The sequence below is a fragment of the Gracilinanus agilis genome, chromosome 1 (assembly GCF_016433145.1).
Source record: "Gracilinanus agilis isolate LMUSP501 chromosome 1, AgileGrace, whole genome shotgun sequence".
In the NCBI taxonomy this organism is placed as follows: Eukaryota; Metazoa; Chordata; class Mammalia; order Didelphimorphia; family Didelphidae; genus Gracilinanus; species Gracilinanus agilis.
Window position 1 is genome coordinate 212,018,059 of NC_058130.1, and position 23,869 is coordinate 212,041,927.

Sequence of the window (23,869 nt, forward strand, 5' to 3'; positions counted from 1 at the left end):
GGGGGGCGGCGGCGGCGGGGACGCGCGGCGGCAGCGGCGGCTCCGGCGGCTCCTCGCGGGGACGCGCTTTCCTACTTTGCCTCCTCCTCCTTCTCCGACTTCGGGAATAACAACAACCCCCCCAGTCCCTAGCATCTGACACTCCGCTTCCGGGATCGCGCGTCAGAGCGCGTCATCTGACCACGCCCCTTTGCCTCCTCTTCTCCTCCTCCTCCTCCTCCCCCCGCCCTCAAGCCTCCCTCTCCGGTTTACCCGGACGGCGGGCGCGGAGGGAGGGAAAGAGGGCGCCTCCCGCCTCGCGCCTCCCGCCCCATTCATTCACACCCCGCCCCCTCCTGGCCTTCCCGGACCCGCCCAGTCCTGACTGGCGGGGTCGGGGAAGAGGAGAAAAGGGAGGAAAAGCTAGGAAGAGAAGAGACTAGTGTAAGGTGCAGGAAGGCCAGCCCCACGTGGGGATACTGACTCTGCGCCCTCCCCCATCCTCCATCATAGGACCGGGTACATGATTATTATTACAATAATAAAGTTATAACAAAAACCTCAACATTCTTATAGGACTTTATGGTTCACAAAGTGCTTTCCTTACAGCTAGAGCTTATTGTTATGTCCATTTTACAGAGGATGAAACCGAGCCCTGGGAAATGGGTGGCCTGGGCGAGGAATGACTTGCCCAATTATCTGAGCCAGTTCTGGAATTTAGATCTTAGGGAAGCCTGGGCATTCCGGTTTCCATTCTACTTAGGGTAAAGACTGAACCGGCCACTTCTTTGCTAACAGGTAATTCCCACTTGAGGAAACTCCCAATCAATGGGAGGTTGGTTAGCACCTTCTCTGCCGTCCACAGTGTTAGAAAACTGCCCAGGGTCATACAGTGTGTATTCGAGACTAGACGCACAGCAGGGGTCCTAGCTTGGTGGCAGAATCCTTATTCTTACACCATACTGTCCCTCAATCCCTAGGATTATTCAGTACAATGATCCTGGACAGTTCCAAGGGCCCCTGATGTAAAAGGCTATCCACCTCCAGAGAGAGAATTAATGAATCCTGAGCTCAGAATTGGAGCATTTTTTTGCACTTTATGCTTATTGCTTTTTGTTGTGGTTGTTTTTTGCAATATGGCTAATATGGAAGTATTTTGCATGACTTCACATGAATAATTGATATATAAGAGGTGGAGGAGGGAGAGAATTTGGAACTCAAAAAATTTTAAAGATTGTTAAAAAGGAAAATATGAAAAGAAAAAATATTTAGGATCATAGATTTACATCTGAAAGGGACTTTAAAAGCAATGTAGTCCAATCTTCCCTCTTTTTACAATATAAGAAAATAAAGTTAAGTGACCTGCCTAAAGTCACATAAGGGTCAGAGACAGAATCTGAACCTAGGTCTTCTGATTCTAAAGGAAGTCTTTTGTCTGAACAGGGGTTCCTTTGAAGTAGGAGAGGTATATAGCTCAAGGAAGTCAAATGATACAGGGAAAGATACTGGATTTGGCTACTTATTTGTTTAATCTTAGGCGACTTGGGTAATTTCTACTTCTTAGTTGCCCCATCTATAAAATGAAGGGGTTGGAGTTAAACATCTTATATTACTGTTCTAAATCTATGAAAGGCATATTAAATACCTATCAGGCACCAGAGAAATAGGCATAGTATTAGGAAATTTACTTTATATGACATATAATAAGATGTATGTTTAAAGGCCTTATAAAGGTTTTTTTATAATGCATGTCTTATTTTTTACATTTTTTTCCAGATTACATGTAGATACAACTTTAATAATAATTTTCTGATGTTTTGAGATCCATGTGCTCTCCCTTTCCCCCACCCCTCCATCTTCCTTGACATGACAAGTAATGTGATATAGGTAATACATATGCTATCATGCAATACATAATTCTATGTTCATTATGTTGTAAAAGAAGATACATACATTGTAATAGAGATAATTCATGGAAGAAACAACGTGCTGCAGGATGGTTTGCTTCAATTTGCCTTTAGACTCCATCAATTCTTCTATGATGGTGAATAACTTTTTTCTTCATTAGTCTCTTGGAGTTAACTTGGATCCTTTAATTACTGATAATAGTTGTCATTCAGGACCTACATTATTGCTGTCACTGTGTTGAAGGTTCTGGTTTTTCTCACTTCACTTTGCATCAGTTTATATGTCTTTCCAGTTTTTTTTCATGCTTTTTTTTTTTAAAACCCTTCCCTTCTGTCTTGGAGTCAATACTGCGTATTGGCTCCAAGGCAGAAAAGTGGTAAGGGCTAGGTAATGGGGGTCAAGTGACTTGCCCAGGGTCACACAGCTAGGAAGTATCTGAGGCCAGATTTGAACCTAGGACCTCCCATCTCTAGGCCTGGCTCTCAATCCACTGAGCTACCCAGCTGCCCCCTCCATACTTTCTTAAGGCATGATAGTATGACATTATAATCATCCACAAACTTGTTCAGACATTTCCCAACTGACAGACATTCCTTAAGTTTTCCATTCTCTGCCACTATAAAAATTGCTGCCATAAATATTTTTGTTCACATAGATCCTTTTCCCCTATCTTTGATCTCTTTGGGATATAGCCCTGATAGTGGTATTGCTGGGTTAAAGTTTTATAGCCCTTTGGGCATGGTTCCAGATTGCTCTCCAGAATGGTTGTACCGGTTCATAGCTCCATCAAGAGTAGTGTCCTGATTTTCCCACATTCCCTCCAACATTTATCATTTTCCTTTGTTGTCATATTAGCTAGTCTGATAGGTGTAAAGTGGTACTTCAGAATTGTTTTAATTTGCATTTCTTTAATTGATAGTAATTTGGAGCATTTTTTAATATGACTATTGATAGCTTTTGTCTCTTTTTCTAAAAACTGCCTGTTCAAACCCTTTGACCATTTGTCAATTGGGCAATGCTTCATATTCTTATAAATTTGACTCAGTTCCCTATATGTTTGAGAAATGAGGTTTGAGAAATATGTTAGAGAAATTTGCTACAAAAAAATTTACCCCAGTTTGTTGTTTCCTTCCTAATCTTGGTTGCATTGGTTCTGTTTGTTGTAAAACCTTTTTAACTTAATGTAGTCAAAGCTATCTATTTTACATCTTGTAATGTTCTCTCCATCTTGGCCTCATGAAGTTTTTAGTCTAGTAGTTAAGAATTGTATGTGTTCAAGGAACTACAATATAGCATCAATCAATCAGTATTTATTAATCACTTACTATGTGCCAGGTATGGTGTTAAGTGCTAGGGATACAAAAAGAAACAAAAGACAATTCCTGTCCTTAAGAAATTTACAATCTAAAGGGTGCACATCAGGTGTGCAAAGTGTTACTATTTAAGCCCAAGGATGAAAGGTCATTAAAGCCTGGGGCAATTGGAAAGTCCTTCATTCCTACCAAGTACAGGCAGGACTTGAGACTTATATAAACTTAACTATAAACAACTTTCACTGAAATGAAGGATGACCTAAATAATTGGAGAAAGTCAATGTTTATGACCTGACTGAACTATCCAAATTAATGTAAGGAGTGAATGCTATGCTAATCACTGTAACTATATTTTACATAATTATGACTTTGAATACTTTGAATTTGAATGAACTCGGCCATTTTTAGGGACTCCATACTTCTCTGGTTCCAATTGTCCCAAATGGATCAATAACTTTCTTTAAAGCTCAACTCAAATGCTGCCTCTTTCATGAGGCTTTTTCTATCCCCCCATTCCCCAAGTAGCTAATATAATTAATTACCTTGATTTTACTGTTTATACAGATGAATATGTATACATTTTCTTCCCTAGACTGTAAGATCACCTCATTTCTAAAACAGTTTTTGGCACATATACAAATGCTTGGTGATTGATTGGTTGACTAATATTTTATACAATAAGATAAAATAATAAATGGAGAGGAACCCCCCAAAATGGTTCATAAAGATCTAGGGAAATAACCAAGGAAAGTTGGCAAGGAGGAGATTTAACATCAAGTCTCAAATTATTTTACAAATTATTTTACAAAGTAATACTTTTTTAATGAGAAAAAGTTAGAATAAAAAGTTAGGTTAAAAATAAAAGTTGATTGGTAAAATAGATTAGATAAGTAAGGCATAGAAGGAATCCATACAGCTATCTAGTCTGAAGGTTTCATAAGGAAGTGATATTTCAGTTTAGCTGTAAAGAATGGGTAAGAATTCAACGGAACTGAAAAAAGGTAGAATGGAAGATGCAAAGGAACAACATGAAAAGATAAGGAGGCTAGAATATACGGTCTTTAACAGATACCATACATAGTCCAATTTGGTTGGATAATAAAATAACATAGAGATGAGTAGAGGAGAGCATGAAATTTTATAAAGAGTAAAAAGATCTGGCCTGAACTATTCTGCAAAGGACTTTAGAGAAATAAGGTAAGAAGTTTGAACTTGACTCACTGGGCCAAATGGGAGACCTTGAAAGACTTTTGGGGGGAAGGAATGTCATTACCAAATGTTTTCATAAGGAAGATTAGGTACTGGTAGGGGAAAGACCAGAAGAAAGCTAGGAAAGAAAAAACTGCTAATTCAGTTTTTAGTTGTGAAGTTTTTGTTTGTTTAAGAATAATGAGTATCATTAGGGCAGAATGTTGCATATATTGTTGGAAGTGGGTCATTGTATCCAGTGTTTTTGCTTTAATTGTTTTGCTTTGTTATGAAAGGAGCAGGGGCTCAATTTGTGGAGGGGGGAGGAGATTATTTCCAGAAATGACTATGATGTAAAAACAAGACATTAATTAAACTGATTGAATAAAAAAGAATGATTTTTCCAAGAGGAAAAATGAAAAAAGAAGAAGAGGGTGAAAAATTAAAAGAGAAGGGAGGTGGAGAGTAAAGGAAAAGTAAGTCTGGAAAAAGAGATATAGAGGAAGGGATAACCATTATATAGTAGCAGAAATTAACCAAGATTCTTCTTTGCCATGGTAAATCCTCTCTATACACAAGGGATCCCATTCACTACAGTCTTTTCCAGTAGATTGTCTCCTCTATCATCCCTGCTTGCCTATTGACTTTCAGGCTTTCCTTGGCTACAGACTGCTTCTCTACTGCCTACAAACACAACCATGTCTCCTTCTTCATACTTAGAAAAAATCCTCTATTGATCCACCCATCCCCACTAGATATAGTTCCATTTCTCTCTTCCCTTGTGTGGCTGAACTCCTTGAGAAGATCATCTACAGCAGGGGTCGGCAACGTATGGCTCTTTCTGCAGGAGCCATAAAGTCAATTTTTTTTCAGGCGCTGTTACAGGAGCGTGCAACGTGAGCACTGTATGGCTCTCACGAAATTACAAACTTTTAATTGCCAAATCATCTGATGGCCTTTTTCTCATTTCTCATCCTTCTTGACCTCTTTTCAGCCTTTGACAACATCAATCATTCTTTTCTACTTGATATTGTCTATTCTCTAGGTTTTTGTGACGCTACTTTTTCCTGGTTCTCCTCCTATCTCTTTGACTCCTCCTTAGTCTCCTTTGCTAGGTCTATATCCAGGTCATGTCCATTAATCCTGGGTGCCCCCACTGGGCAATGTCTTAGGCTCTCTTCTCTTCTCCCTTTATACTGATACACTTGGTGATCTCATCTGTTCCCAAAGATTCAATTATTGGCTCCATGCTGATCATTCTCAGATCTGCTTATCCATCCCAAACCTCTCTACTGGCCTCCATTCTCACATCTCTGACTGCCTTTTGAATATCTCTGAACTGAATGTCTTATAAACATCTTAAACTCAACATGTCCAAAACTGAATGCATTATCTTTTTTCTCAAAACCATTCCTTTTTCTTAACTTCCCTATTACTGTTTTTTTTTTTTAATTTTTAAGATCTTATATTTTATTGTATTCCCCTCTCCCAATTACAGGTAGAGGAAACATTTTAGTATTTGTTTTCTAATATTTTGCAATCTAAATTCTCTCCCTTCCTCTCTCATCTCCTCATTATTCCCTATTATTGTTATTGTTATTACTTAAACCCTTACCTTCCATCTCGGAATCAATATTGTATATTGGTTCCAAGGCAGAAGAGTGGTCAGGGCTAGGCAAGGGGTATAAGTGACTTGCCCAGGGTCACACAGCAGGAAGTGTCTGAGTCCAGACTGGAACCCAGGACCTCCCATCTCCAAGCCTGGCTCTCTATCCACTGAGCCAACTAGCTGCCCCCAATTCCCTATTATCATTTAAGGTTACCACTCTCTTCCCAGTTACCCAGGCTTGGAACCTAAATATCATCCTTTTCTTCTCAAACTCTCACATCCCCTCTCTCCATGTCCAATCTGTTGCCAAGGCCTATCCTACTTTTGTAAAATCTCTCTCTCTCTCTCTCTTTTTTTTTTTAAACCCTTGTACTTCGGTGTATTGTCTCATAGGTGGAAGATTGGCAAGGGTGGGCAATGGGGGTCAAGTGACTTGCCCAGGGTCACACAGCTGGGAAGTGGCTGAGGCCGGGTTTGAACCCAGGACCTCCTGTCTCTAGGCCCGACTCTCACTCCACTGAGCTACCCAGCTGCCCCCGTAAAATCTCTCTTTTGACAGTACCACCACCCCAGTCAAGGTCCTCAGCACCGGCTGCCTGGACTATTACGATAGTTTGATGGTGGGTCTCTCCCCACTCCAGCCAGCCACCACAGAGATCTTCCTGAATCCTACATCTGATCCTGTCACTCCCCTATGCAATAAGCTCCATCCACTCTGTCTCCTGGAGGATCACATATGCAACTCTGTTTGTTGTTCAGAAGCCTACCTTCCCAGCTGTCTTCCACCTCATTCCCCCCAAACCCCTGGACTCTGAGATCCCAGGGACAGTGACTTCTTTGTTCTCCTTCAAATAAGACACTTCATTTCCCAGCTCCGGGAATCTTCACTGACTATCCCCCTACCACACTCACCCGTCCATACCTGAACCGCTCTCTCTCTTCATCTGTACCTCCCGGCTTCCCCAGCAACCTTCAGAATCCCAGCTGAAGTCCCACTGTCTGCAGAAGCCTTTTTCTGATCTCTCTTCCTTCTAATGCCTTCCCTCTGAAGTGACTTACCTAGGGTCTTACAGCTATTAAGGATTTAAATGAGGATTTGAACTCAAGTCTTCATGTTTTTTTCAAATATTCTATCTCCTATGAAGGAACTGGGAATGTTTTGTCCAAAGATAAGACTTAGAGGATAGGGAGAGGGGAGGTGTCATTGCCACTGCCTTCAAGTATCTGAAGAGCTATCATGCAGAAGAGAATTAGGCACGTTGTTGTGGTTCAGTCATTTCCATCATGTCCAACTTTTTGTGATCCCCTCATTTGGGGTTTTCTTGGCAAAGATACTGGAATGGTTTGTCATTTCCTTCATCAGCTCATTTTACAGATGAGAAAGCTGAGACCAACAGTGTTAAGGAACTTGTTCAGAGTCATACAGCCAGTAAACATCTGGAGCCAGATTTGAACTCAGGAAGATGAGTTTTTCTGATTCCAGACCTGGCACTCTGGCCACAGCATCTTGACAGAACTAGGAAGAATGGGGACAAAGTTGCACATAGTTGGCTTTAGCCTTGCTAGAAGGGAAAAAAAATCCTTTTAATTAGGGCCATACAAAAGTAGACTGGGATACCTGGGATTTAGCTCTTCACTGAAGGTTTTCTAGGGGATATTGGCTGGCCACTTGTCTGGGAAGGCTCTCCTTTAGAGATGGATTAGACTAAATGGTCTTTGAGATCCATCCCAGCTCTGAGATGTGCTTATTTTGTGGCTTGTCCAAAGTTACATTTAAGTTTTAAAGAGCCACGTCCTGCTCTGCTCTAAAGCTTCCTCAGTTGCGCATTTGCATTTCTAAATTGCTCTCTCAAATGAAATAAGCTATTTTAGCGAATCAGCAATTCTTTACGTTTTGAATTTAAAAAGAGAGAGAGAGATACAAAGGAGCTAGAAATTATTAACATGTACCCTCCCACATGGAAGGCGTGACAATATTTCCAAGGGGTTTGCACATGCTGACTGCTCTTTTAAGAATCCACTGGTGGACATCCTCTGGGTGGCTCAGGGCATAGAGAGTCTGGCCCAGAGCAGGGAGGTTCTGGGTTCAAGTTTGACCTGAGATACTGTCTAGCTGTGTGACCCTGGGCAAGTCACTTAACCCCCACTGCCTAGCCCTTACCACTCTTCTGCCTTGGAACCAATACACAGTATCGATTCTAAGACGGAAGGTACGGGTTTAAAAAAAAAAGCCCACTGGGGGAAAAATTTAACATACACAGAAATACAAATGCAAATATGTATTCAAAGGCATGTAAAAATTTAATGAATAATATATGAAACTATATAAATGCAAAGATATATATGACATATCTTTGTATACATAAACACACACACATGCCTCAAGGTAAGGTCATTTAGGTTGCTAGGTAGTGTAGTAGATAGGTCCTAGACTTGTAGTCAGGGAGGCTCATCTTCCCGAGTTCAAATCTGTACTTTCTAGCTGTGTGACCCTGAGCCAGTCACTTCACCCTGTTTGCCTCAGTTTCCTCCTCTGTCAAGTGAGCTAGAAAAGGAAATGGCAAATCACGGCAGTGTCTTTGCCAAGAAAACCCCTACTGGGGTCACAAAGAGCTAGGCATGACTGAAACAACTGAACAATAACAAAATTTGGATGCAAAAATGTCCAAGCTCATGGGGGAGTGGTTAGATGCTTCCCCTTCATTTGTAACCGACAACAGCCTCAGTGAGTTCTTACAGAGAACTTGGAACGTGCCTTTACCGTTTAGGACCTCCTAGAGGTTAGGATCTAAAGGGTGTGAGACTGTCCTTCCAGCCAGAATCACTTTTCTCATGTGTTCCCCAGGAAACACTTTTTTATGGTAGCTTTATCATCCGCTGGTCTTCTTGGGTCAAGTTAGAGGTGGCTGGCACATGAGGGACAATTTCTGTTTTCTTCTAGTAGATCTCTCTAATCGTGCCAGCCCTCTAGGCTGCAGAGTGGAGAGTGTGGTAGACTGGGACTAAGGAACACCTGAGTTCAGATTCCACCTCAGCCACTTGCTAGCTATGTGACACTGGGCACTCAACCTCTGTCTGCCTCAGTTTCCTCATCTGTAAATGGGGATAATGATAACACCAACTTCTCAGGGTTCTTGTGAGGATAAAGTGAAACACTGTTTGTAAAAGGGCTTTGCAAAGCTTGCACTCTAAGGATGTTAGTTATTATTATTATCTCTTTAAAAATAGCTCCCTAAAAACATTATACACAGTAACTGAAACTGTGGGGCGATCCAATGGGATTGACTTTGCTACTAACAGCGCTGCAATGACAATTCTGAGGGACTAATGAAAAAGAAATGTTATCCGCAGCTTGAGAAAGAACTGTGGGAGCAGAAATCCAGAAGAAAATATATGATTTATCACTTGTTTATACAGGCATAGGATATGGGGTTTTGGTTTTAAAAGATTATTGCAAAAATGAATATTATGGAAATAGGATTTGAGTGACAATAGATATATAACTCAGTGGAATTGCTTGTCCCCCAGGAAGGGGAAGGAAAGAGGGGAGGGAGACAGCAAGAATCATGTAACCATGGAAAGAACATTTTAAAATTAAATTAAATTTAAAAAAATAGCTCCCTATTGATTACAAAGTATTGATTTTGTTATTTAGTTGAGTTCATGACCCCATTTGAGGTTTTCCTGGCAAGATAGTGGAGTGGTTTGCCATTTTCTTCCCCAGCTCATTTTACAGATAAGGAAAATGAGGCAAATAAAGTTAAGTAACTTGCCCAGAGTCATACAGTAAGTGTCTGAGGCTGGATTTGAACTCATGAAGATGAGTCTTTTCCTGACACCAGGTGTGATGCTCTATGTACTGGGCTATCCAGCTGTCTTTCTGCTCATCTTACAAAGCATAAACTTCTGATCCTGGCATTCAAGATCTTAATGCCAATCTCTCCCTATAGTCAAATCTCACAGTACTCTTCATGGAAGACAGTTTTGTAGATGGTGCTAGATTTGCCAGGAGAGGGTTCAAAAGCAGACTATGGCACCAGCTAACTAGATGACCTTGGGAAAGTCACTTCACTTTTCCAGGATGAAATTTACTCAGGTCAGATTAGATGACTTTTTTTTTAACCCTTCTATCTTAGAATCAATACTGTATATTGATTCCAAGGCAGAAGAATGGTAAGGGCTAGGCAATGGGTGTTAATGACTTGCCTAAGGTCACCCAGCTAGAAAGTGTCTGAGGCTAGATTTGAACCCAAGACCTCCTGTCTCTAGGCCTAGTTTTCAATCCATTGAGCTACCCAGCTGCCTCAGGACTAGATGGCTTCTAAAGCCCCTTCTAACTCAAATTCTTATTATTTGTCTTATTATTAGCCCCAAAGGAAAGAAGAAAACCAAGAAAAGAGAGAATTAAGGATCCCAGCTCACAGATTTTAAGAGCCACGGGAAATATAAGCTTGAAGCTATTTCCTACTGGGGCTATTTTCCTAGAATTAGTTTGCTTTCTTCCACTAAGTCTACCACTCCAATCCCTAACTTTTTTTTTTCTGTGAAAATTGTTTGAAAGTCATTTTCTGGTTTAAACCAGTCAAAGTTTTCCAGGCAATACTGAATGACTCCTTCTCTTCCCACATCCCCACCCCATCCCTTTCCAGTCAGACTGAAATTTTAACACCTCATTCTGGGGAATAAAGGAGTTGGGAAAGCTTTGGGAAGGAGAAAAGAAATGAGAAGAATTTTTGTTTGGCTCCATTTGGTTTTGTATTGAGGGGCTCTGCAGGGACCTTGGGCTGCCCAACTCAGTCTCCTCAGCCTCCTTCTACTCCTTTCGAACCATTTCCCCTCTCAAAAAATAGCTTTCCTTTTTTACAGGATTTTAAGGTTAACAAAATACTTTTCTTCACAGCAGCTATGTAAGGAATGTCGTAGAAGCATTTCTATACCCATTTTACAGATGAGGAAATAGAGGCTCAGATAAATTAAGAGACTTAATTGCACAAAGTTGTGGCTGTTAATTAGAGGAGAGGTATGTGGCAGGGTGGATAGAGACCTAGAGTTCCAGTACATGGAACTAGGAGACCTGGGTTCAAATCTGACCTCTCCTCTGGGGCAAATCTCTTCACCTAACTGAATCTCAGTTTCCTCAGCTGTTAAAGGGGATATGATAATCTTCTCACAACAACACAAATGCTTTGTAAACTATGAAATTCTCTGTAACTGTTAGTTACTATTTTAATACTGGAGTTCTTAATCTTTTTGTGTGTCCTAGACCTCTTTGGCAATCTGGTGAAGCTTACGAATCCCTTCCCAGAATTTTTTTAAATGCATAAAATAAAATACTGAAGATTATAAAGGGAACTAATTATGTTGAAATACAGTGATCAAAATACATACATACATGTGTGTGTGTGTGTGTGTGTGTGTGTATATATATATATATTTTTAAATTTTTTAAAAATTTTTTTAACCCTTACCTTCTGTCTTAGAATCAATACTGTGGATTGATTCCAAGGCATAAAAGCAGTAAGGACTAGGCAATGGGGGTTAAGTGACTTTCTCAGGGTCACCCATCTAGGAAGTACCTGAGGCTAGATTTGAACCCAGGCCTTGCTCTCCATCCACTACAATCGAAATACATGTTTAAAAAAAATTCACAGACTTCATGCTGAGCCCCTGTTTAATAACTCCCCTTACAGATCTCTAGTCACATCAGTTTCTCCGTCCTTCATGTCTGTTAAATGAGTTTTACATCATAGTTCATTCAGACACTGGCCACACATTTACTGATTCAATTGGCCTTGGAAAGTTTTTAAAGCTTGGCCCCAACAGAGGAGCCTGCGGAGTTTATCACTTCATTTTTGCCAAATCTGGCCAACAGATGAGGACAGGATAAACTTTCAAATAAAGCACCTAAAGCTAGAGTGGTTTTCTGACTGCCAGAGTCCAGCAGGAATAGCTGCATTTTCAGAAAAGGAGCTTAGACACAAGGAGGGGAGAGGAGCTAGGACAGAGAGAGGCCTCCCTATGGAAGTGATCCTTCGTCAAGAAGCAGCAAAGGGGGATGAGGAGAGGTGGCTGAGGCACAGGAGAGAGAGAGTGTGCCATCTTGGTTGCTAGAAGACCAGAGTTCTCTTGTAACTCTTATAATTAATTACTACCAGGGTGACCTTGAGAAAGTTACTGAACCTTCATGGGGTCTCAGTGTCTTCGTCAATAAATGAGGGTTTTAGGCAATACCTTTATTGGTTGGTTCCAAGATAGAAGAGCAATAAGGGCTAGGCAATGGGGCTTAACTGACTTGTCACACAGCTAGGAAGAGCCTGAGACTAGATTTGAACCCAGGTCCTTTGGTCTCTAGGCCTGGCTCTCTATCTACTGGGCCATCTTGCTGCTCCACCTGCCTATTTTTTTTTTTTTAAATAAACCCTTACCTTCTGTCTTGGAGTCAATATTGTGTATTGGTTTCAAGGCAGAAGGGTGGTAAGGGCTAGGCAATGGGGGTCCAGTGACTTGCCCAGGGTTACGTGGCTGGGAAGTGTCTGAGGCCAGATTTGAACCTAGGACCTCTAGACCGGGATCTCAATCCACTGAGCTACCCAGCTGCCCCCTGCCACCTGCCTATTTTTATACAGCTGTAGATTAAGAATGGGTTGGCTTATTTTTTGACATTAAAAAAATTTAAGTTATGGTATTAAAAAAATTTTTTTAATCCTTAGCTCACTAACTCATGTAGCCAGTTTTTATATAAAACAGACAGTGGACTGGATTTTGTATTCTTTTAAAAAAAACAAACAAACAACTAAATCCAGGACTGGATGGTCTCTTGGGTCCTTTGCCATTCAGACATTCCATGGTTGTATGGCTCTGACTTGGTCAGATTTCCTTCCTTGTTGTGGTCCATTCTGTTCTCCTTGAGACGGTCACTTAAGAAACCCAAAGACAACAAATCTCCCAAACTAAACAAATGGGCCAAAAACCTTACACATGAATTTCAAAGTGGATTTTTTCCCCTTAGGAATAAAAGGGCAGTGAGTTGGCTGGGAGGATAGAGTACTAGGCAAGAAGTCAGAAACATCTGAGTTTGACTGATGGTACTAGATTTGTGATCCCGGGTAAGTCCTTGGACCTCTCTCAGCCTCAGTTTCCTCATCTGTAAAATGGAGAGAATCACAGCATCTTCTTTCCAGGATTGTTGTGACAATCAAATGAGACAACATGAGTAAAGCATTTTACAGACTTGAGTGCTGCATCAGTACTAATTGTAATTATTCCCACTCCCTCCTTTACCAATACCTTGTCTTCCCAATGAAGCTACTCTAGCTACAGCAGCAAATGTTCTTTTCTTCCTAAGCCCTCCCTGCTTTCCCCTGCTTTGAAGTGGATGTCTGAAGGTCAGATGGGTCCCCAGGAAAAGATATTTCTCCACCTTCCTCATTGGTCATCTGAGGGAGGAGGAGGTGTCTCTTTCTCCAGTATCGCATCCTTCTTCCAGGGTTTTGGAACCACTGTTGAAACCATATTGTCCACTGCATCGTGGTTAAGTACCAGCTTGTTAGGCAGGCTAAATGGTTGTTCACAGGATGTTTTCCTTCTTCCACAGATCAAGGAGGTTGATTGGGTTTGGGAAGGGCAGATGTTAGGGTACGGCCCTAACCCTACATTGCAAGCTCAGTCTGGGAGGTGGGGAGAGAGAGGATGGAGGTTGGTTTCTCCATCTACAAAAGATTCATTCAATTAGCAAAGACTTATTTTTGACTGAATAAATGAAATAACTCAAGAGGGATCTACTTCAACAACCAGCACCTACTAGTTGCCAAGCACTGCAGGGGATATGTAGACAAAATTGAAATAATTCTGCCATCGAGGATCATATGCTCTATATGATGGAGGGATGGGGAGGTGGGTAGGACAGAGGATAACACTTAGGTTAGCAAATGCAAAATATGTGAAAAGTTAAGTTCCCAAAGGAAATGATTTTATTTATTCCCATAACCTCTTCTCTCTATGGGGCTTCTTCCTACTCTTGCAAGAGGCAAATTCTCTTTGCAAAAATTTCCTCTTAAGTGAGTTTTTTGGAGCAATGTTCATTATAAAAGCTGGTATTTCAGTTTTTAAACTCTTACCTTCCATCTTAGAATCAATACTGTGTATTGGTTCCAAGACAGGAGAGCAGTAAAGGCTAGGTGATGGGGGTTCAGTGACTTGCCCAGGGTCACCCCCAGCTAGGAAGTGTCTGAGGCCAGACTTGAAAAACAACATTTAAAAAAAAATCACTAAAGTTTCCAGCAGGGCTATCCCTGGGGTTTTTGATATGTCACATCCTTCTGTCCTCTGGTGCCTCCTCTTCTCCCCCATCACTACCACCGTGGTTGGATGCTTTTACATTGGTTTTCCTTATCACATTATCAGGGAGGGAGCCTCCTGGCTCCTTCAAACAGAGAAGATGCTGAGGCACTGATGCTGGGAAGGCTTAAGGCAGTCTATGTTGTCAGGGGCCTCTTCAAAGAGCCCTAAGGCCCTGGGGATGAGGCTCGTTGTTTAGGAAGAAGATGCCCGGCACACCCAGGTAGCAAATGTCCCCCAGCAGCCCCACGTAGGATGAACATCCTTTAATCCAGCCAGGGAGACAGGGAGAAGTGACAGCACCTCAGATGGACAGGGAAGCCCAGAAGTGCCTCTGAGTGGGATTCTCTGAGAGTGTCTGGGCCCTAACTGATGGGGCATTCAGCAAAAGGGTAGAAGATGCAGTTTATACAGTTTACAGAGTGAATCTCCTTGGTAGCACTCACCCACCATCCCTGGCAAGATGGGACCCCACTGAAGTCACAGCATCATGGGTCTAGACCTGTCTCAGAAGTCATCGAATCCAAGTCCCTCATTTTACAGATAAGGAAACTGAGGCCAAGAGAGATTCAGTGATATTTCTCTGGGTTACACAGGTGCTGTTGGAGGCAGAATTAAAACCCAAGTCCTCTGATTCCCCTCTATGAAGCAGCCTCTCAACAGTGGGTACACGGTGCAAATTATGTTTTCTCCTCACCCCCTACCCTCTTCCACTTTTTTTTTTTAAGTAAAAATCAGGTTCAGAGGTAGCTCAGTGGATAGACAGCCAGACCTGGAGTCTGGACGACTTAGGTTCAAAGCTGGCCTCAGATTCTTCTTATCTGTGTGACCTTGGGTAAGTCACTTAACTCCTTTGCCTAGCCTTTACTGCTCTTCTGCCTTGGAACTGCTATTTAGTATTGATTCTTAGACAGAAAATGAGGGTTTAAAAAAAATCAGGTTCAAATAAAGAGGGACCCGTGCTGGCCCGTCTGCCAGGACAGGAGATGGAGAGGCCGAGCGTCTGGACTCCAGGCCAGTGTGTGTTCCAGGCCGGAGAGGCCTGCCCCTGGCTTCTTGTTGTTTTTTTAAGGGTAGCATTCTTTTGGATCGCCAACAGGAAATACACAGTGTCCCCAAACAATCATGGTTTTCTATTTCTGTTGATTGCGCTTCTGTGAAGCTAAGATATTTCCCTTTTATGTTTCCCCCCAATTTCCCTGCTCCCTAGGCTTCTCCTCCGTTCTCAGCACGACCATGAAATCATACCGCAAGCTGCCCACCCGTCTGACTCACACCCCTGGCTCTTATGGGGAGGAGGAGGAGGAAGAGGAAGACGAGGGAAACGAACCCGTCCGCACGGCCGCCCGGAAGACCCCGTCTCTGGGGAAGTGGTGGCTGGGGGCCGCCGTGATAGTGGGGACCGTCGTGTTAGGGGGGACCTTCTGGGTCATCCGGGCCCAGAGACCTCTAGCAGGGACTCCGGAGAAGTGCGCCTCCGTCCCCGAGGCCCAGAGATTTGACTGCTACCCGGAGCGGGACACAGTGGTGACCCCCGAGCTCTGCGGGGGCAGAGGCTGCTGCTTCCTGCAGAGCAGCCAGGGAGGGCCACCCTGGTGCTTCTACCCCCCTGATTTCCCCAGCTACGCCTTGACCACTCTGAACCGAACGGAGCTGGGCTTCCTGGGGGTGCTGACCAGGACCACAAAGTCCCACTACCCCAAGGATGTGCTGGAGCTGCAGCTGCAGGTGGATCTGGAGACAGACTCCAGGCTGCACATCAAGGTGGGAGGACCCCGGGCTTCTCTAAATCATAAGAGAGTCCCATCATGGATGTTGGGCCAGGAGGAGGATCAGGGATCTCCATCTAGTCCAATGCCCCCATTTTAAAGATAAGGAAACTGAGGCCCAAGGTTGCATAAGGCCTCCAGAGCCCCAGCCCTGGAGGCAGGAAGACCTGAGTTCAAATTTGATACCTCTTCGTTGTGTGACCCTGGGCAAGTCACTTAACCCTGATGGTCTCTGTTTCCTCTCCTGCAAAATGAGCTAGAAAAGGAAATGGCAAAACCACTATGGTATCTTTACCAAGAAAACCCCAAATAAGGTCATGAAAAGTCCATCAGGACTGACCATCAACAACAAGGAATAGCTAGTGAGGAAATTCCCTCTAGGAAGGTACATTGTTGACTGATGCACGTTCTCAACTCATTACTCGATCGTTCTGAGAAGCCATGACTTGCCCAGGGTCCCATAAGCCACTGTGTGTCAGAACTTGAACCCAGGCCCTTCCTGATGGGGAAGCCTACGACAAAGGGATCACCCATGATTTCATCAGGGCGGGAGACACCTAGAAAGGCTCTTCCCTATAAACAGGCCCTGGTCTCGACCCCTTGGAGTTAGGTGTCTGGGGAGTACCTGGAGCTTCAGGGACTCTCTTGCCTTTGGCCACACAGCCTCGAGCTTTGAGGAGGCCCGGCTTGCCTCCGTGGCTTCTTTTACCCACAATGGCAGCTTAGACAACCTTGCATCTGGCCTCAGCTACCTCCCCCTCCGCTCTGCCAGGGTGACTGGCAACTTTCAGACGGGGAGGTCAGGAAGACTGTTCTCAGGAGATAGCGGAGAGGAGATGGTGGTTGGGGAAGAGGGGGCAAGGTGGGGGGAGATTCGTCTGTTTGCCTCCCAGAGAGACTCAGCAGATCCCTTTCTCCCCCACCCCTCACCCCCTGCAAGCCTCCTTCCTTCCTCAGCATCTGCATGCTGACTGCTCACTTCCGCTGTCCTTCTCTTGGTTGCAGCTCACCGACCCCAACAACCCCAGATACGAGGTACCTCTGGAAGTTCCACCCGCCATGAAAAAAGCCCAGAATCCCCTCTACAGCCTTGATTTCTCCAGGGATCCCTTTGGTATTTTGGTGAAACGTCGGGGGTCAGGAGTTGTACTGTGAGACTTCTCTTTGGTTTTTCTTCCTTCTTTTGAGAGGGTTTGCATATGTTCTCCTTCCACCATTTATGTAAAGGTCTGCAGCCCTGACCTAGCTGTTCCTGAGGATGCCCCTGAAAGGAGCGGGCTAGTTTGTCATCAGACCTGGACACATCCTGCCCAGCTAGCCCAATGTACTCCACAGCAGAGATGCCAAACCCAAACTAGATAGAAATGGATTTGGGAAATGTTTAACAAACATTTAAAAAATACTGTAAGACATAGATAATGTTAATTTGTGGTTTTCTAAGCCATGAGACAACCTGCAAGGATCTATTTCTATTCAAGTTTGACACCATTGCTGTAGAGTATCGAGTGTATTGAGTGACCCAGGATGGATGCTCCAGTCAGCCAGTTTGAGTTCCCACAGGGCAAATTCAAACTGTGAGCCCCACCACCCCACATTGAGAACTGGGAGGAGAGAGAGAGAGAGAGACAGAGACAGACAGACAGAGAGAGAGAGAGAGAGAGAGAGAGAGAGACAGACAGACAGACAGACAGACAGACAGAGAGAGAGAGACAGAGACAGAGACAGAGACAGAGAGACAGAGACAGAGACAGAGAGACAGAGACAGAGACAGAGACAGAGACAGAGACAGAGACAGAGACACAGAGAGAGAGAGAGAGGAGGAAGTGCTTGCTTTGGGCAAGAGGGGCAGGGCATGCAGAAAATGTCCTTGGGCATTGGGAAAAGAGGGAATGGAGCAGCTGGCCAACACTTCTCCAACGCTGCTCTGGGGCATCTAGAACTATTGATTAGGGGGCTTGTCTCTCCCATTCTCTCTTGAACTATGTTAATTTATGAAAAACCTTATTTGCTCTCCATCAGTGGACTAAGTTCACTACAGGCCTTTTACTACCTGGAAGGCTAATCACTTTCATATAATTTCAGAGATTTTATGCCTTGGTGAGAAGCAGCCAAGTGATATAATGAATCAGGAAAATCTGAGTTCAAATCTTACCTCAGACACTAGTCGCATGATTCTGGGAAAGTCCCTTAATCTCTAAGATTTCCTCATCTATAAAATAGGAATAACAATAGCATAGATCTCACAGGGTTGTTCTGAGGATCAAATGAGATAATATCAGAGCTGTGTAAACCTTGTAATGCCATAGAAATGTTAGCATTGACTTGTTAGAAGTCAATATTCTTCCTTCCTTACCCCACCCCTTCCTTTTCTCCATCTTTCCCCCTGAGCCACGAGTGTCCTGTTAGCCTCATGATAATGGAATTCCTGCCATCACAATTTCAACTAAAAACCCACCTCCACAGAAACTTTAATTAGCAGAGGAAACATTTGACATTTCCACTTGAGATTAGAACTGAGCCTTTCTAAGGTCTCCATCTTTCCCCACCCCAAATGAGCTAAACATGAAAGTCCAAACCTTACTAATACTGCTGAGTCAGAGGTTGGAAACCCAATAGCGATGGCTGCTGGTTTTTCAGCAGTCGATGAAGTCTTTGCTATATATAGTCTGCATCTAGCCATTGGTGGAAACACTGGCAAAAGAAATGTGGTAGCTCTTCTTTTTTTTTTTTTTAATCTTTACCTTCTGTCTCAGAATCAATACCAAGTATTGGTTCCAAGGCAGAACAATAAGGGCTAGGCAATGGGGGGTAAGTGACTTGCCCAGGGTCATACAGCTAGGTAGTGTCTGAGGCTAGATTTGAACCCAGGACCTCCTGTCTATAGATCTGGATTTTAATCCACTGAGCCAGCTTGCTGCCCCCAGTAACTCTTCTTACAGAAAATATAGTAGGCTTACTGAAATACTGTGTTATGGAATGATAGATTCACACTTTCCTTTCTTCCCCCTCCTCTACCTATCTACCCCGTTCCATCATCTCCCTTCTGTGCTTCCCACATTTTTTGATTGTCTAAAACCCTTTCTCCCATGTTCTGTCTTTTGCTTTCCCTCTCTCATCTCCCCTGACTTTTGTACCCTGGCCTTCCCTACCCCCTCATACCTTTCTTCTCCAGGTTGAACACAACTGTGGCCCCATTAATCTTTGCCGACCAGTTTCTCCAAATATCTACCCTTCTCCCATCTGAGTTCCTCTATGGGCTGGGGGAGCATCGCCATGGCTTTCTTCACCATCTCAACTGGACCACCTTGAGTTTTTGGGCCCGGGATGTCCCGCCTACGGTAGCCATTTCTACCCCCATTCTTCTTCTCTCCCCCTAAACCTCCCACTTCTCTTTCCCTTGGGTTATATTTTCCTTGATAAAGGTAGTGAGCTAGAGAGCCTCTTGGTGAAAGGGATTCTTTCTTTTTCTGCCTTCTTTCCTCCCTCCCTCTCTTTCTTTCTTTCTTTCTTTCTTTCTTTCTTTCTTTCTTTCTTTCTTTCTTTCTTTCTTTCTCCTTCCATCTTAGAATCAATACTATGTGTTGGTTCCAAGGCAGAAGAGTCATAAGGACTAGGTGATGGGGATTAAGTGACTTGTCCAGGGTCACACAGCTAGGACGTGTCTGAGTCCAGGTTAGAACCCAAGACCTCCCAACTGTAGGGCTGACTCTCAATCCACTGGACCACCTAGCTTCCCACAGATGAGATTATTTCTAATGAGCATTTTGGGTATGGTCAGTATTGGTGTGGGGATGTGAAATTCACAGCTAAGATGATGGTATTGCTTCTAGTGGTCTAAGGGAATTGAGAGGAGCCTCTGGTAAGTAGCTTTCTGGTTTCCCCAAGAACGTCTCTTGAGCCTTTCAAAACCAGAGGCATTTGGTGTTCCAGTTGGAAGTATGATGCTAGAACCTTCCTGGGTCCCAGTCTGGATACTTTGCTAATGTCCGTACATCTCCAGGCCTGTATCCTATTTCATAGAGTTATACATATCAATTCTTAGTATTATAGGAAGGGTCTTTCAGAATATATACACATACAATCTTCTTTGAAATTCCCTTTTGGGATGGACACAGAATTTTGGAGCTGGAAGGGACCTTAGAGATCATTTAGTGTAGCCTCTCCATTTTATAGATGAAAAAAGACCCAGCCTAGAAAAAGGAAGATCACCAGGGAATTAGGGATGTATTGAAGCCACACTCCTTCCTGGGTCCCAGTCTATTCTACTTCCTCCAGTGATTGTCTTTTTCTTCCTCTTTCTTCCTTCTCCATTTCTTTTCTTTCCATTGTCTTACTCTCCTTTAAACTCATTCCCCTCTCTTTTTCCACCTAAGTCCTGAAAGTAATTCCATATCCATGTCTACTCCCTGTAGAAGAAATAATTCACATTTTACTCAATCCTGCCTTTGGATCCCTGGCCCCAGGACTGAATTATATTTTCCCTTTGCCTGCTATTCAATGGTAGAATCAGATCTCTTAATTGGGGGCCCTATCTGGGTTAACTGGGGCTCAAATGAGCTTTGAGAAGCATGTTGTTGGCCATTCTTGACTTAATTCTTTCCTTCCAAAATCCTTTAATAACATTGGGGACTGGGTAAAAGAAAAGCAAACAGGTGTTCTTACCAAACTGATTTCATCCCTAGGAGTCATACAATCTTTATGGGGCACACCCCTTCTACCTGAGTTTGGAGGAGGCAGGATCTGCTCATGGTGTCTTCCTGCTGAATAGCAATGCCATGGGTAAGTGGAGACTTCCATTGCTCTGGAGCAGCAACTTGGGTGAAGCAGAATCCTCAGAGAATGACAGCTCCCACACCATTCCATTCTTTTTTTCTTTTTTTTTAAACCCTTAACTTCTGTGTATTGGCTCCTAAGTGGAAGAGTGGTAAAGGTGGGCAATGGGGGTCAAGTGACTTGCCCAGGGTCACACAGCTGGGAAGTGTCTGAGGCCAGATTTGAACCCAGGACCTCCTGTCTCTAGGCCTGACTCTCAATCCACTGAGCTACCCAGCTGCCCCTGCCCACACCATTCCAGCAATCGATTACAGTAGATCAACAAGGCACTGTGCCAGGTGCCATGAACCACACCAAATGACTGAGACAGATTCTTTTTCCTCAAGAGGCTTCGAGTTGGGTGATGGTACTAAGGCCTACATGAATGGAAAGTTATGAAAGATGCCATTAGACATATGTGAAAGAGAAATTAGATTATATAGACAAGAACTTGGATTCCATGGAAGAGATTAGACTTGTTTTGTTTGGCCTAAGAAGGCAGAATTAGAAGTGTCAATCAGAGGCCTATTTGTGGGGACCTGGAAGAATGGGAGGGGAAGGTTGCACATGAAAGGGTTCCTAACAATTAAAAGCTATCCAGAATTGGAATGAGCTGCTTCTGGTGGGTAGTAAGTTCTCTAACAATGGTGGTCTTTAAGAAGCAGCCAATGGGGCAGCTGAGTAGCTCAGTGGATTGAGAGTCAGGCCTAGAGACAGGAGGTCCTGGGTTCAAATCTGGTCTCAGATACTTCCTACTGTGTGACCTTGGGCAAGTCACTTAGCCCCAACTGCCTAACTCTTAGCATTCTTCTGCTTTGGAACCAGTACTTAATATTGAATCTAAACAGAAGGTAAGGGTATGTAGAAAGAGGAAGGAAGGAAGGAAGGAAAGAAGGAAGGAGGAAGTCAAATGGCCTCTTGTCAGAAATGTTGTCAATGGGATTCCCCCTTTGGGTAGGAGTTGGACCAAATAGCCTCAAAATATATGATTCTATTCTCTACATATCTGATTAGTTGCCAGATGAAGAGTCCTGGCAATAAGACGTATGGTTTCAGAGGAGGAAGGGATCTCTGGAGTCCAACAGTGAAGGCACCATGAGGGCTTCATGGAGGAGGCAGGACTTGAGCTGGCTCTTGAGAGATCAGTAGGATTTAAGCTCCTTGAGGGCAGGGATGGTTTCATTTCAGCCCCCCCCCAATATTCTATTCCTAGTGGCTGGCACAGTACCAGGGATAAAGCAGACACTTCATTAGTTGCCTTCTAAGCCAATAAGCATTTTTTTTATTAAAAAAATATTTTTTTCAGTTATGTGTAGAAATGCTTGTTGACAATTGGTTTTTTTACATTTTAAAGTTCAGAGTATCTCAGTCCCTTCCCCTTCCCCTCCCCCCAGGCAGCCTGTACTTTCCATATTGCTCATGTCACGATAGAAGGCACGCATCATACACACAATAGAAATTATGAAGGAAATCTAGGGGAAGCTGGTCACTTGACCTCCCAATTGCCTAATCCTTGCTGATCTTTGGTCTTAGAATGGATACTAAAGGGGAAACTAGGTGGCTTAGTGGATTGAGTGCCAGGCCTAAAGATGGGAAGTCCTGGGTTCAAATGTGGCCTCAGACACTTGCTAGCAGTGACCCTGGGCAAGTCACTTATCTCCATTTGCCTTGCCTTGCTCTTCTGTCTGAGAGTTGTTATTAAGGTAGAAAGTAAGGATTAAAAAAGAGAGAGAGAGAGTATGTGGGCAGTGGAAGGTGGGGGCCACTTTGTGAAGAGTTTTGAATGCCAGAGGAGTTTATATTTGATTTTGAAGGGGATGGAGAGCCCCCGGAAGTTATTGAATAGGAGGAGTGATGATCAGTGGAGAGCTTGAGGAAGATTAATAGCTGAGGAAAGGTGGACTGGAGTGGGGAGAGGCTTGAGGCTAGGAGATGGGCTGGCTGGAGGGGATGAGGCCTATGCTAGGATGGGGGCAGTCTGAGGGAGAGAACTGTTACAAAATGCTTCTTGAGTGAATGAATCCATGAAATCCTCAGAATGGGCTCATTCAATATGTGGGGAAAGGCTCATGAGTCCCCTTTCACAGATGGGGAAAACAGAGGCCTGAGAGCCGAAGGGAGGGAGAGAGAACATTCTTTGTGGGGGAGGCTGAAAGAAAGGCTGGTTAGGGGTCACAGCCAAAGCTGTGTTTATTGATCTGGTCAAGGATCTGCGATCCTCACTGCAGAGGCCTTCTGGCCTGGATTTAGTCAGAGAAGGGGCTGAATTCTTCAGAGCCCATTTGGGACAAGAGAAAATAACCCAAGCCCCAAAGGGGGCTGCCCTGCTGCCTCAGAGAACGGAGACATCTGTTTCCTGGCCCCGGCCCGGTTCTTTGGCAATTGGTGAGCAGTTTAACCACACGGACAATGCTGAATCATTTGCTTAAAATTCCCCATGGCTCTCTGAGCTGCCCCCCTCGCCTCTTCTCCTCGGAGGAGACCCGTTCTCAGGCCTGGGAAGAGGCAAGCAGGGGCCCCCACAGGAGCCCCCCAGAGAAGGAGCCACTGGCCCCTCGGGCCCAGCCCTGACAGCCAATAGGAGTCCTGCTGTAAAAAGTCCCCAGACTTAGGTGGATGGAGAGGAGGCCACATACGAGGCCTGGCTCTGTGCTCTGTGCCTTCCTGGGCTCTACCTCCCTCTCTTAGAATGGTGCGCTTCAACAAGCTCCTCCAAAGTGGGGGGGGGCGCCTTGCTTTTGATCCTCACAAAGTTATTGATAAGGCTCTTAATAAATGTTTGTGGAAGGGATGAATGAATGAAGGTGACCAGGCAGGGCAGTGGATATGGTACTAGATTTGGAGTCAGGAAGACCCCCATTCAAATCTTGTCTCAGATACTTTGTTTTCTTCTTTTTCCTCTCCTCTCCTCTCCTCTCCTCTCCTCTCCTCTCCTCTCTCTCTCTTTCCTCTCC

The 23,869-nt window shown here is 43.8% G+C and overlaps 1 protein-coding gene across 1 annotated transcript in view; it reads left to right on the plus strand.

Moving 5' to 3' along the window:
- LOC123249753 (lysosomal alpha-glucosidase-like) overlaps window positions 1-23,869 on the plus strand; it is a 69,787-nt gene that overhangs the window by 5,811 nt on the left and 40,107 nt on the right. The window contains exons 2-5 of the mRNA XM_044678882.1: window positions 15,545-16,098; window positions 17,109-17,254; window positions 19,276-19,441; window positions 20,786-20,882. Coding sequence (XP_044534817.1) covers window positions 15,571-16,098; window positions 17,109-17,254; window positions 19,276-19,441; window positions 20,786-20,882 — 937 coding nt within the window. The 5' untranslated portion in view covers window positions 15,545-15,570. The remainder of the gene's footprint in view (window positions 1-15,544; window positions 16,099-17,108; window positions 17,255-19,275; window positions 19,442-20,785; window positions 20,883-23,869) is intronic.